The following is a 15179-nucleotide window of genomic DNA, read 5'->3' as shown; positions in this document are numbered from 1 at the left end:
CGGATCTGGCAGCTACTTAAAATTACTCTCTTGGGTAAATGAGGCGGATTACTTGGACCCACAGACACTAACTCAACAAAGGTATATTTTCCCAGCTTACGTAAGATTACAGCAGGATCCACCCGACCAACCACTTCCACTACATCATTTTCCCGATAAAAGGACACAGATTCCACACCTTCAACTGTTAAAAAATGCGAAATAAATAAAAGGTATACTCAAAATAAATAAAATACGAATATACAAATGACACAAATTCCGCACAAATTCAATATTTAGCTGCATAAAAGAGTATTTATAAATTATACTTGAATATTGGATTTAATAGATTCTACATTTATAAAGCATTTCTCATGTTTCAATTTCCTCAAAATGTGATTATGAAATGTTGAAAACTGATTTTGATGCGACATAAGCAGGTTTGATTATTGTTTGGACCAGATTAATAAAAATTTTGAAAGCTCAAGTTGCTAAATGCAATTTTTATTTTTTATTTTGGTACCAAATCACATATTAGTATAGTTTGAATAAGTGGCGAAGCCAGCCGTGTCCCCTAAAATATAAAAATATAAATTATTAAAATAATAAAATTACATTTTTATTATTGTTAAAATATATAATTTAATTTAAATTTTCACCCTTAATTTGAATACTGTATTTGTAGTTAACTCGATACATGGTGAATAGAAAATTTTTAACAAAAAAGAATATGGATATCAACACTAACCAAATTAATATCATAGAAGTAGATTAACATAATATGGATTTGATTCGATCGTACCTTTGTTTGCCACTATGATTTTCGCCAGTTCCGAGACTCTGCTGTCACTTACACCGTCACACTTAAGCATTAATTTTTTGGTCATCTCATTGACTTTAAACTTGGCTTTAAGTGGTGCCATGACAACAAATAAGAAGTGAGCTCCTGACCTTGTATAGACTTGGTGTAGGCATTAAAGTCTATCAACTCAATAAATCTCCCTTCAAATATCTCTAGCTTCGTTAATCTGGCATCATCAAATCCATTCATTTCTACACTACTTGATTCAACATATAATACCAAACATTGCAGAGAAGAAAGCCTAGGTAGAATTGCAACTGGCAGCTCCTTTAAGCTTTGAGTACATAAATTAACATATGTTAGATTTGATAACATTTCCAAACCTTTAGGCACCTTTTCAATACCTGTGCTATGGAGGTTTAGCTTTCGTAGAGCCTTAAGCTTTTCTAGTGAAGGTACATATCTCAACTTGTGGCATCCACAAAGCACCAATGCATTGAGCGTTTCCAAGTTTGATACAGTTTGGGCAATTGCTCGATACCGGTATTAGAAAGGTCAAGAATGCTGAGACTATGCATGTGTTGAAAGAATGATTCTGAAATCCTTTCCAAAGACCTATTGTCTTGCAGTAATAAGGTCGAAAGAATTTCACAATTGGGTGACAAGTGCGGAGGAAACTCTAATACGTTAATCCTCATGAAGGGAACTTTTTCAAGATCTCCTCCCCATTCTTGCTTACTTGGCAGTTCTTTTAGTCCGATGCCAGATTTTACCATAAAACGGAAGCCAGAACCTTTGATATACAATGTTGTATCTCTCATTACATCATGCATCTTCACAGTATCTGTACCAGCCTTTTCCAACAAACAATTATTTTCCAGTCTATTTAATATAGTATGACCCTTATCATACGACTCTTGTCGACTCCCAGTTCCAAGAAATTCCTTATCTATCCAGTATTCTATAATTAATTCCTCCCTTGGAATTATATAATCTTTTGGATATAGTGAGCAATAAAGGAAACAACTTTGGATTTTCAAATCTCCCAAACGATCGAAACTGAACTTCAATCGCTCATATATTTCAACATCTACGCCCTTCACGCTTCTTACATGGTCTCGTAACTCTCTTAATGCGTTCCTCCATTCCGCAATATCATATATATTCCCTTGATGCTCCCATATTACAGCTATGGCAAGGGGTAACCCATCACACTCCTTAACAACGTTGTCCAAAATTTCTTTCAAGGATGGAACCTTTAGAACTCCACGTCCAGCATGCTCCAAAATTTTCTCTCTTGGTGGTTATGGAAATTTGTTTGATTTCAAAGTGAAAATGGAGGATTTTTGGTTAGAGGACCAAATTGTAAAGAAAAGAAAGTTTCTTTCTTTCTTTTCTCTTCATACATTGGAATGCATGGGAAGATGATGATTTTTCATCTTCCTTTTCTTATATATATACTAAATAAAATAATAATAAAATAATAAAATATCATTTAAAAATTAAATTAAAATATTAATAAACTAATATTTATTTAATTAATCTAAAATATCTCCAACATCATCATTATCTTCTAGATTCCTCTCTCTTATTAATTGACCATTTTTCCCTTTATGATCTTTTAAAATTCTATTTTTGAGTCATCACTTAATTTCGGAAAATTGTAATTTAGTCCCTCAAAATTTATCACATTTTTCAATTTAGTCCTAATCCATCCATTTTCCTTAGTTTCTAGATCATTCCACCCTTAAAATATTTACACCTTTGGTCCTTCAAATTTTTCATATTTACACTTTAACCCTTCAAATTTTGAGAATTTACTCTTGGGCAATAAAACTTTTCGTACTTTTGCGATTTAATCCTTTCTTGAATTATCATGTTATAATATATTTTCCAATGTTTCCATAACTCAAAATTCCCTTTTTTTTATCACTTCATTTCCTTATTTTATTATACCAAGATAATATCTTACTGTAGAAATTTCTAAAATATTACATTTGTGGTCCTGAAACCACTATTCCGACTAGGTCTAAATTCGGGCTGTTACAGGTGTGCCATAAATCTAGTATAAATAAAATAAATGTATTTTTATGTATTAATTATGTATTTATTCTGAGTATGATCCTACTAATTTGAGCTATTTATGATCTTTTATCTCATAGGGACTAAATTTGAGGCAAAAGTAAATTTAAGGGCCAAAAGCTTGAATTTAGAGATAAAATGGGCCAATGTGCGATACAAGGAAAAGTTGGTGCCAAAAGTGCAAGCATGGAGGACACAAGGGTTGAAATGCAAAAAGAAGAGATTTTATTCTATTAAACTCTATTTTAATTATATTAGGATAATTAATATTGAGATAATTATTAAGGATTATTTTTAGGATTTTATTTTATCTTTATTTATCTTTAATTAAATGTATTTATCTTTTAGGAATTTAAGTATGATTAGAATATCTCCCCTGGCACTATAAATAGGAGGTGAAGTGACTCAAAAGGGGATCCCATCTTTTCTTTTTCTGTAAACACTCTCTCCCCAAAAGTCTAGGCTTTTGTTCTTTTCATATTTCTTTTCAATAAAATCTTTATTTTTATTTTATTTATTTTCTTTTCTACCCCAACCATGAGCCACTAAACCCATCTAGTCGAAGGTTGTCAAAAATCCCCAAAAAGGTTCTTGAGGCTTAGAATCCGTACTTAGCCTTCTCGCTGAGTATTCATCGTTTCTCCGCACTACGGGGCTGACGCTTCCGTCCAAGTCCCTTAAGAAGTAAGTTTTTCAACATATGCAAAGGCGGCCGCTTTGTATGTTTTAGGAAGGTTGCACAGTCGGTTCGTTAGCTTACTGCGTCAGAGATTGGCGAGCCCAAGAGACAAAATGGCGTGGGCTTCGCCATTGAGAAGCGTTGATCTAGCATAAGACGATCTCACAGAAGCGATTGTTAGCTAGAGTCAGGTTCCATCAAATCGTAAGTCTAAATCATTGGAGCTGGTGGTCGTAGGCGTCCTCTTCCACTATAACTGGCTTATTTGGTTTGGGAAGGATCATCTAAAAGCCGAGGATTGAACCCAAGACGGAATGAGACAACTGGAGGCTGGAATCTCCCATAAGAATTTTCTTTCTCTTAACTCTATTTTTAATTTCTCCAATTTTCAATTCAATATTATTAATTCTGTTTTTATTTTATTTTTCGTTTCTAGATCCAACAATTTAATTCTGCTATTGTTTTTATTTTTTTCAGGAACGCAGGTTATCTTGGGCAAGACTCTGCCTGGGATTTCACGGAACAAGATATTTTTGCAAGTCCAGTCCCTGAGGATTTGACCCTACTTCCCTTTTACTATTCTTTTCATTATTTATTAGGGAGAGGATATTTTTAGTGCTTTCAATGACCGCATCATGAAACCACTATTCCGACTAGACCTAAATTCAGGCTGTTACAGGTGTGCCATAAATCTAGCATAAATAAATAAATGAGCTCTAATCCTAAGAAATTGTATAATATGATCCATACACATAAAATTGAAATCCCAGCAATCCTGTAACCCTATTTGCAATCTTTTTCGGGACTTGTTTTGTAAAAAATATAATTGATATGAGACTCACAAAATGGGCAAAATCATAAAAGAAGAGAAAAGCAAACAACTTAGATTATTAAGTACAATTCGCAAGATGAGAAACTACACTTACAATCAAATAATGAAATGATGCAAATTAATTAAAATCAAGATGATCAAAGTACAAAGGCTTCCAGTAGCGCTATAGCATTACCAGGTAAGGTAGCAGATCCTGCTTAGCATTAGGATGGTTCACAATAGCAAAAAGGCCACCTAAATAAAACACCATTTCAGGAAGTGGTATATCCCTGTGGGATGGTTCAATATATATAAATGTGCAAGTTCAAGATCAAATGAGACAATTAAGCCACAAGAAACAAAACCACAGAGTAAAAAATGATGCAAACTAGAAGCAGGATTATCAAGTACAAAGTTGAGTTACACCATCAACAATCCAATCACATTGAAACCAAATTGAAGTTCATTTATTACAGATAAAACCACAAGAGAAGGATGCATCCGACGAAGTACCACATCAAAGATAGAACCACCACAGAAGAATGAAGGTACAGTGATGAGTTGGGTTGACTTGTTTCTCCAAGATTTGATTGTCAAGCCAACTGCTTTGCAAGCTTTAGAATGGCATAAACAACCTGTATTTAATAAGACCCCACAAAGAATTTAAAAAAAAAAAAAGTGGAGAAGTAAGGGAAGCATTAGAGGCAAGGTTTTTGACATTGATCTAAGCAAACAAGAATACTACATTGGAAAACATATTTATATCAACTTAAAGCTTGCAGTTACAAAATAAAGAAGAAAAAGGGGCTGTTGGTTCATTCAAATCATTAATGTCATAATGAGAATCTCAAGGGTTCTAGAGCAAGCCTAACCATTGGGGTTAAACAAAGAAGCAAATGAGACCGTGCTTTACTGAAACCATTTTCAACCAATTTGGCCTACAGCTGGTAACAAAGCATGATGCTAATTGATCTAAATTTGTTTCAAACATTAGTAATAGTTTTGTTCTCTTTGGTCTCTATTTTGCCAATCATAATCCTCTTCTTGCAGATTTCCCGTTTTCTTTTTGGTAGAATAAAAAATCTTCAATTTTTTTTCTAGAAATAAAAACAACAAATGAAGACTCACTGTTTAGCTTGATCCGGAATTTGATATGAACAGCAAAGGCTTCCAGCAGCGCTAATACAAGTTCAACCAAGGTCGCAGAACCTCCTTAGCATTCGGATAGTCCCACTCTACTGATTCCCACCACTCCATTGGATCTATGCGGATTAGTAAAAAAGGATGAGCAGAAGGAGCTGATTGGTGTGTATCTTGAAAAAGAGGAAGATACAGAGGCATCCTTTTTAGATTGGTACATTTCTTTACTTCGATTTTCATAAGAGAGTTGCATACCATTTCCCTATTTGAACTGCATATGCTCTTCAGCTCTGGTAAGTTCTTCAATCTTAACTCCCTTAAATTGGGAAAACTGAATTTCATGGGGGTGTTTATTCCGTTTCCCTTGTGATTCTCTTCCTCTGATGATATTATTTCCTCCATTTGTACGCAATCACAAACCACCAGATTCTCCAGGTATTGAAGGTCATGTGCTAGCTTAAATGGGAAGAGCCGCTTCATGTTTAGGCATTTTTTAATCACAAATGATTTAAGATGAGAAAAGATGCCTAGTAGAGGCAGTGACCTAGAAATAGATAGAGGTGCTTCTAATTTAATAAGCACATGCAAATTATCCAACCTTTCAAGCCACAAGTACTCAAGGTTCTCAAGTGGACTGCACAGCGAGTTCGAGTACGACGAGTCGAGAATGGATTCTATCCCTTTACAATCTTCAACTGAACAGAACCTTAACTGGCTTGCTTGTTGGAAGAATATGGAGATATCGCTTAAGCTTCTCACATTGTGGGATTCAAAAATTCTCAGAAGCATAAGATCAGTTGGAAGAATCACTGGATCTCTTCCGATCTGGCATCCACTTAAAATTACTTCCTTGTGTAAAACAGAGCGAAACCCCCTCCGGTTTGGACCCAGAGACAATTGCTGAAGATCGATATATTTAGTCAGCGTAACATCCGTCCTGTCACCAGTCACTTTCACTTTCACTTGTCCATTTATCTCTTTAATGGCCACATATTCCACACCTTCAACCGTTAAAAATATGCGAAAAGAAATAAAAGGTATGCTCAAAATAAATAAAATGCAAATATACAAAGGACACAGATTCCACAGATATTCAATATTTAGCTGCAAATAAAAGTATTTATAAATTATTCTTGAATATTGGCTTTAATCAATTATATATTTATAAAGCATTTCTCATGTTTCAATTTCCTCAAAATATGATTATGAAATGTTGAAAACTGATTTTGATGCGACATAAGCTGGTTTGATTATTGTTTGGACCATATTAATAAAAACTTTGAAAGCTTAAGTGGCTAAATGTACTTTTTATTTTTTACTTTGGTACCAAATAATTTGAATCAGTGGCTAAGCCGGGCAGCCTGAAAATTTTTTATTTTTAAATTAGTAATAGTAAAACTGTATTTTAATTCCTCAAAAATATAAAATTTTAATTTATTTCTCTAAAAATTATAAAGATATAGACTATTAAGATGATAAAATTATATTTTTACCATCATACAAATATATACTTTAATTTCGATCCTCAAAAAAATTTTCTGTTATTGTCCTTCATTTAAATATTGTATTTATAGTTAACTCGATATGTTTTGAATAAAAAATTCAATAACAAAAAGGAATATGAATATCAACACCGACGAAATTAATATCATAAAAGTAGATTAACATAATATAGATTTGATTCGATCGTACCTTGTAATGCTTCTATCATTTTCATTAGTTTTGGGACTGTGATGTCTCCTGGACCATCATACTTGAGCTTTAATTTTCTGGTTCCCTCTTTGACTTTAAACTTGGCTTCAGGTGGTGCCATGACAAGCAAGTAAGAAGTAAGACTTTGACCTCGTATAGAGTCGGTGTAGTCATTAAAGTCTGTCAACTCATTAAATCTCCCTTCAAATTTCTCTAGCTTCCTTAATCTGGCAGCTTCCGATCCATCCAGTTTTACAGTACATGATTTACTGTAAAATATCAAATATTGCAGACAGGAAAGCTGAGGGAGAATTGCCATTGGGAACTCCTTTAAGCTTTCAGTAGATAAATCAAGATATGTCAGATTTACTAACATTTCCAAACCTTTAGGCACCTCTTCCATAGCTGTATCACGGAGGTTTAGCTTTCGTAGAGCCTTAAGCTTTTCTAGTGAAGGCACATATCTCAACTTGTTGCATCCACGAAGCACCAATGCAATGAGCGTTTGCAAGTTTGATACGGAATTGGGCAATTGCTTGATACTGGTATAAGAAAGGTCAAGAATGCTGAGACTATGCATGTGCTGAAAGAATGATTCTGAAATCCTTTCCAAGCACTTATTGTTTTGTAGTAATAAGGTCGAAAGAATTTCACAATTGGGTGACAAGTGCGGAGGAATCTCTGATACGTTATTCACCATGAAGGAAACTTTTTCAAGATCTTCTCCCCATTCTTGCTTGCTTGGTAGTTCTTTTAGTCCGTTGCCAGATTGCACCTTAAAACGGGAGCCAGAACCTTTGATATACAATGCTGTATCTCTCATTACATCATGCATCTTCACAGTATCTGTACCAGCCTTTTCCAACAAACAATTATTTTCCAGCCTATTTAATATAGTATGACCCTTATCATACAACTCTTGTCGACTCCCAGTTCCAAGAAATTCCTCATCTATCCAGTATTCTATTAATTCCTCCCTTGGAATTATATAGTCTTCTGGATATAGTGAGCAATAAAGGAAACAACTTTGGATTTTCAAATCTCCCAAGCGATCGAAACTGAACTTCAATCGCTCATATATTTCAACATCTGCGCCCTTCACACTTCTTACATGGTCTCGTAACTCTCTTAATGCGTTCCTCCATTCCGCAACATCATATATTCCCTTCATGCTCCCAGCTATTACAGCTATGGCAAGGGGTAACCCATCACACTCCTTAACAACGTCGTCCAAAATTTGTTTCAAAGATGGAACCTTTAGAACCCCACGTCCAGCATGCTCCAAGAATAAATTCATGGACTCCTCATTGGAGAGTGGAGGCACTTTGACTACCTTACAGTCCAATGATATACAAACGTCAATCGATCTACTAGTTAATACCAACTTACTCCCATTGCTGGAGGTTGGTTTAGGAATCCCTACCTCTGCCAGAGAGAACTCTTTCCAAACATCATCTAAGATCAATACATATCTTCTTTGTCCCAATTTATCCATTAATACTGCTACACGCTCTGGTTCAGATTCTGGAAGACCTACAATATTCATAGCATTTGCAAGGTTTTGCTGTAATTTGGGAATGTTGAGCTCCTTTGAAACAGTGACCCAAATGATTTTATCAAACAAAGGTTTAGTCTCCTTCAATAGTTGATAGTATATGTGCTTCACGATAGTGGTTTTCCCGATCCCACCCATCCCACATACTCCAATCATTCCAATTTCATCACTCATTAAATAGTTCCAAATGTCTTCTATCACCATGATTTCACCTTCTAAATGTTCCGATTGAAAAGGCACTCCAACAGTAGATGGATTATCAATTACTAGAGCTTCAGGGAACCTACCTCGTTCAATAATTCCCTCCACTTGTTCAACTGTTTGAGCAATACGTTTTCCAAGGCGTGCACGTGAAAAACAAGACACATTTTGCATTCGTTCATCAATGTCCCGCATTGTATTATTGACGGTTTGCACATCTAGAAGCCACTTCTCTACTTCTTCCCTTAAAAGTCTTCCCCATCGAAGCTCTGCGTTTATTCTCCGCTCCACATCTTTCTTCATGGCATTTAGTCGGACTAGTCTCTCTTGAAGATCATTCATCCTGTCTTTAAGTTTTCTGTGATGCTCTATGTATGTACATGTTGGATCTCCTAAGCACTTTAGCACTTCACAAATTGGTCCTACAAGTTCCATAATTCACCAAATAATCTGCAATGTAGTAATAATAACTACGTCCATTAGTCACACTTACTTCTTTATGAAGGATAGATTTTAATGTACGATTATATATCTATCAATATATAAATTGTCAGCTCCAAAAAGTATTAAAAAATAAAATATTCTTCCAAAATATATAAAATATTCTAAAATACGTATATAAAATATGTAAATAAAACATTTTTACCCTTTTAAAATATTTAATTTTTTATGAGTTCTTTTAAAATAAGATTATTAAGTATTTAATTGATTTTCCTTTTTCGTATAATTTTTATGAATTCTTTTTTTTCCAGTAAAATATTTTTTCTTATTATATTTATTTTTTCCTTTTGTTCTTTTTATTTATTTAAAAAATATTTTTCTTATAAATTTTAAATAATATACTTTCGATAGAATGTGCAAAGTACTTTGATTGAACTAAAAACATTTTAACTTTCTAAAATGTCTAATTAGCTTTTCCCTTTTATTATTATTTTTTGTGAATTTATTTTAGTGTTTTATTATTAAAATATGATTTTCTTATTATTATAGCTTAAATTTTTTTGTCATTTCCTTTTTCATTAATAAATTCTTTTTCTTATTAAATTTTAAATTAAAATATAATTTTCTATTAAACACGTAAATTATTTTGGTTAGACCAATAGTGAATATTTTTATAATTTGGTTATCAGAAATATTAAATTAATAAATATTTTATGAATATTCATTTAACTATTTAGTTTATTATATCTTGGTCAATTAACTATTAATTTTTTTTGTTTTAGCCACCCAATTTTTCAAAATTAAATATCTTAGTCATTCTTTTGTTAATTGCGGATTCTAATGTAATTACATTTCCAACTAAATATTTTGTGATGTCCAAATAGACTTTGAATATTTAAAATTTTCATTTTAAATGGTTTATGAAACACATCCTAAATTGAGTTATATTAAGTAATTTAAAAAAATGAGTTATAAATGATTGCAGTTTCTTTTTAAATAGGATTAAGCAACATGTAATCTTTGAATTTGACAACTTTCTAACTTAGTCTCTATACTTTTTTTTCAAAATAATCTCGAAATTGGACAAATTTTTTCAATTTTGATTTATGTGATAATATGACACTCTGATATTACGTCACATTTACCTAAAAAGTATAATTTTTATAAAAAAGATTTAGGTGATAACATGGTAGAATACTATAGTTTAATATCATTGCAATGATCAAAATTGAGAAAAGTTACCAAATTACAAAACTAAGGTGAACAAAAATATAAGGTCAAATGTTATCCACTTTTAAATATATATATTTGGGTAAACCAAAGTAGCAACAACCTCTAATTTTAGTGTGATGAATATGAAAATGCGTTGTTAGTCTTTTGTTACATTTCATGGCGGAATAAGTAATTTGATCATTTCTATTTAAAATAAAAAAAAAACTAGAGATTGTTGGGAAACTCAAATGTGGAAGTAAGATTTGAAATTCCTTTAAAACCATAGCTTAAAGAAAGAAGAAATCAGATGAGTCTCAAATCCACACCCATAGTCTTTCATCTTTGAAAATAAAAGAAAAGCTTACCTGAAATATTAGACAAAGATGAGGCAAAGGAGGAAAGCGTGTGATAATAGGAATTTGTTTCAAAACCTACTAAGCAGAAAAGCGATTCAAATCAGATATGAATTCAGAGTTAACAAATATACTTAGCTACTGTGGAGAATGCATGTTACCTTGGCGTTGCTTCACCGTGTCGGCTGGTTTTTTCTTTTATATCAACTCTGGAATTGTTTGCCTAAATGATGTGATTCCAACTTAAATAAAATAAATTTCAAAACTAGCTTTTTATTCTAATTTTGAAACCAAATCAATTTAATTTGAAAAATCTAGATAAACGCGCATTTAATCATGTTTTTATAATTTGTTTTAAAATAATATTAAAATAATATTTAATTACTGTTTCTCCCCTTTTTAGTATCTTTTTTGAATTTTTTTGGTGTTTTATTAGTAAAAAATGATTTTCTAATTATTATAACTTAAACGTTTTTGTCCTTTCCTTTTTCATTATCAACAAGCTTTTTTCTTATTAAAATTTTAAATTAAAATATACCTTTTTGTGAACCACGTAAATTATTTTGGTTAGACCAATAATTACCAAATATTTTTACAATTTGGTTATCAGAAATATATTAAACCTCAATTAATAAATATTTTAAGAATATTCACCCAATTATTAAGTGTATTGTATTTTGGTCACTCAACGATTAATTTTTTCATTTTAGCCATGCAACTTTTTGAAATTAAATATTTTTGTCACTCTTCTGTTAGTTGCGGATGTCTAATGTGGCTTTGTTTTATTAATCTAATAATAAATTTAGCCCTTCAATATTTACACATTTTATCAATTTGATCCTAAATCTAAAAATTTCAACAAAATTAGCCATATGTTTACAACAATTGTCATTTAATCCTCACTATAAAAATTCTAAAAAATAAAAATAAGCAAATATAAGTTATAAAAAATACAATTTTTAAAAAAGTAATTATAAAAACACTCCTATAGATTTTTGCACCAAAATTGATTTTTTTATACAATAATATTAGAGGCACAAGATGGGGTAACATAGTTTAAACCTGTGCCAAAATAGGTGTCTAATAAGAACTTTAACTATCGCTCTATACAAATTAAGGCACAAGAACACTAGATCTTGAAATTGGTATTATCACTATTGTAAAGAGTAAGATCATTGGAATTGATGTCATCAACCCAACAATTTTTCCGGATTTATAAATTTGTTAATTTTAAGCTTTTTTTTTATTTTTTTTAGGTTTTAATTAGGTGTTTAGGACCACCAATGGAGCAAAAGAAAAATGAGACTAAATCAAAAGAGATTGTATAAAAAATAACTTTAATTTATATTAGTATTTAGGTAAAATTATGTAAAATATGGAATGCTAGGACAATTAGGTAATTGGATAAAAATGCATATGATGTTTATTTTCTTGTTATTTTTATTAGTAATTATATTATTGATTACTTCCTTAGATTAACATATTACATATGATGATTAATTTCAGTTTCTCTTACTCGTTTAAATTTTCTTTTATAGTGCTGACAATTTTTATAGTAATTAATATTTTTTAATTAATTACAACTTGTATCACGAAACATGACCTATAAATTATGATGTAATTGTGCTCTATTAGTCAAACATGTCTAGAGAATTACAATTCTTTATAATTATAAGAGAGTGTAATTACATTTTCATTTAATTACTTTATATTGTCCAAATAGACCTTAATGTTGAGAATATTCATTTTTAATGAAATAAAAACTCAATGGTTTATGAAATAGACCTGTTCATAGGCTGGGCCACTCAGCTCGTCCTAAAGGCCCACCTAAAAAGTTGGAGGGCTTGGGCAAAAAAAAAGGTCCGTTTTAAAAATAGGTCAGGCCTCGAGTAAGACATTTTTTGCCTGAGCTCAGCCCGACCTAGTCCGAATTCACCAAATGCCAAAAAAAATTTGCTATTTTTTTATTTTAATGATATTTTCTTATTGTTTTCTCCCTATTTTGCTATCATTTCACTATTATATTGTTACTATTTTGTTGTTATTGTTTAGATATTGTGTAACACTTGTTTTATTGTTAATTTTGTTATTATTTTAGAGACATTTTCTTGTTAAGTTGCATCTATTTTTAGTATTATTTAAGTATACATACTTTTTAAAAATTATTTTTGATTTGTTCGGAAACATTTATTTTACTTTTTTAGTATTTTTAATGTATTATATATATTTAAAAATTATGTAAAAATAATATAATATAATATAAAAAATTTACTATGGGTCGGCCGAGTCAAGCCCAAATTTTAGTATTTTTATTTGAGTCGAACTTGGACAAATTTTTAAGCCCATTTTTAGGTCAAGCCTGAACCTAGCAAATGAACCTAAATTTTTACTTAGGTCTAACCCATGATCACCTTTATTATCAAACACACCCTAAATTGAGTTATATCAAATAATTTAAAAAAAATGAGTTATAAATGATTGCAGCCTTGAATTGAGATTCTTATTATATAGGATAAAGCAATAGTTAATCTTTGAATTTGTTAATTCCTAATTTAGTCTTTATACTTTTTTTTCACATTAGTCTCGGAACTTAACAATTTTTTCAACTTTGATTTATGTGATAACATGTCACTCCAATATTATGTCACGACATCACTTATAATTTTATAATTTTTATAAAAAGATTTAGGTGATAACGTGATACAATATTATAGTTTAATATTATTGTAAGGACAAAAATTGAGAAAAGTTGTCAAATTATCAAACTAACATGAACAAAAATCCAAGGTCAAATGTTATCCACTTTTAAATATATATTGGGTAAACCAATGTAGCAACAATCTTTATATAAAGTGACTAAAGAATAATTTATCTTAATTTTAGAGTGATTAACGTGGAAATGTACCGGTAATCTTTTATTATTACCATTTATTGGTCAATTTTGCATATTACTCTTATTTTGTAATGGATAGTTGAAGGGATCTCAACTGAAACTTTGATACGTTATTTATCTATTTATTAAAGCTAAATGTGATTAAACTGGTAAGACACAAAAAATGATCCAACAAAAAAGGAATGAGTTGGGAATACCAATCTCTTTTTCACCTTATATTTTTATCAACACACACTGTTTGAATTGAGTTTAATATATAGCCAAAACAAAAGCAGTACTATTCGGAATAATGAAGAGATTCATGTCTCCAAACTTACCTCAATTCATCACCGTTTATGAGCTGCTGCTGCTCCTGCTACTGGAACTTCAACTGAAGCAAAAACACAAAGTAAAAGCAGCTTTTTTTTTTCTTTTTTGGGCAAATAAAAGAAAAGAAAAGAGAATGGGATTCAAGAGAAAGAGAATAGGAGGTAGCTTCTTCTTTTTCCTGTTAAAAGGAGGAGAGTGAAATCAAAGAAGAAAGGTGAGAAATTAGGTAGAAATTAAAGAAGAAGAAGAAGAAGAAGAAAACAGAGGAAAGAGCAGATTTTAATTTTTCCTGAAGAGAAGGGTTGCAGTGGGAATCTTAAACAGAGATAAAATGCAGAACAAAGAAACAAGGAATACAAAGGGTCCTTAAATAGCAGGATTGATCACAAATATTGTCGACTTTTTTAACTAGTGTTTGGAAAGGGCCCTTAGGAATGGGACTTAAGTGTATTTATACGGTAAAATACGTCTCCAGTCACTTTTTCAAGCAACATAATTATTTACATAATGTAGCATGCATGTCAATGATTGCCATTGATTTAAACTTAATGAATCTCCCACAAACATTATGCTCTTCCCTCTAAACTTTTCTACCAACTTCTAACCTCTAAATCTACTAAATTATTTAACAAACCAATTCCAAAATATAATTTATCACATGTATTAGCAACATTCCTCAAAACGTATGCTACCCAGTAGAGGGACTAAATCTCAAAATTATAAAGCTTAAAGGGCTTGGAACCGAATAAGACCTCTTTTAAAAAATGGTAGACAAGATATAAGAAGAAAGCAACAAGGGTAGAAAAGGGAATAGAGAAAAGCAAAATAAAACAATCAAATCATTGTTTGAGAATGTATCATAAAAGGACCCACAAAAAGAAAGAAAAAGAAAAAGAGCCTCAGGTTTTTTGGGAGTAATCTTACCAAGTTTATTTAAATTACGGAATGAAATTGGAATATTTAAATTTAGATAATTTCAGAAAAAATATTTAACAATATATTTGGGTAATTTAAATTTAATTTAATTTAA

At 31.2% G+C, this 15179-nt stretch overlaps 1 protein-coding gene across 4 annotated transcripts in view; it reads right to left on the bottom strand.

Annotated features, from left to right (window-relative positions):
* Nucleotides 1-4725: 4725 nt before the first annotated feature.
* Nucleotides 4726-15179, bottom strand: part of LOC107928037 (putative disease resistance protein At4g10780) — a 70128-nt gene continuing 59674 nt past the window's right edge. The window contains exons 1-6 of one of the 4 annotated variants that reach the window (XM_041086819.1): nt 14158-14503; nt 11109-11170; nt 10960-11025; nt 7186-9391; nt 5482-6494; nt 4726-4988 (exon numbers count right to left, since the gene is read on the bottom strand). In XM_041086819.1, the coding sequence (XP_040942753.1) occupies nt 5533-6494; nt 7186-9376 (3153 nt within the window). In that variant the 5' untranslated portion in view covers nt 9377-9391; nt 10960-11025; nt 11109-11170; nt 14158-14503 and the 3' untranslated portion in view covers nt 4726-4988; nt 5482-5532. Of the gene's footprint in view, nt 4989-5481; nt 6495-7185; nt 9392-10959; nt 11171-14157; nt 14504-15179 lie in introns of those variants that run through there. The other 3 variants (XM_041086820.1, XM_016859193.2, XM_041086818.1) reach the window with 3 other exon arrangements.

Source organism: Gossypium hirsutum, chromosome D01, assembly GCF_007990345.1.
Source record: "Gossypium hirsutum isolate 1008001.06 chromosome D01, Gossypium_hirsutum_v2.1, whole genome shotgun sequence".
NCBI lineage: Eukaryota > Viridiplantae > Streptophyta > Magnoliopsida > Malvales > Malvaceae > Gossypium > Gossypium hirsutum.
This window is presented reverse-complemented; position numbering and strand designations above follow the sequence as displayed.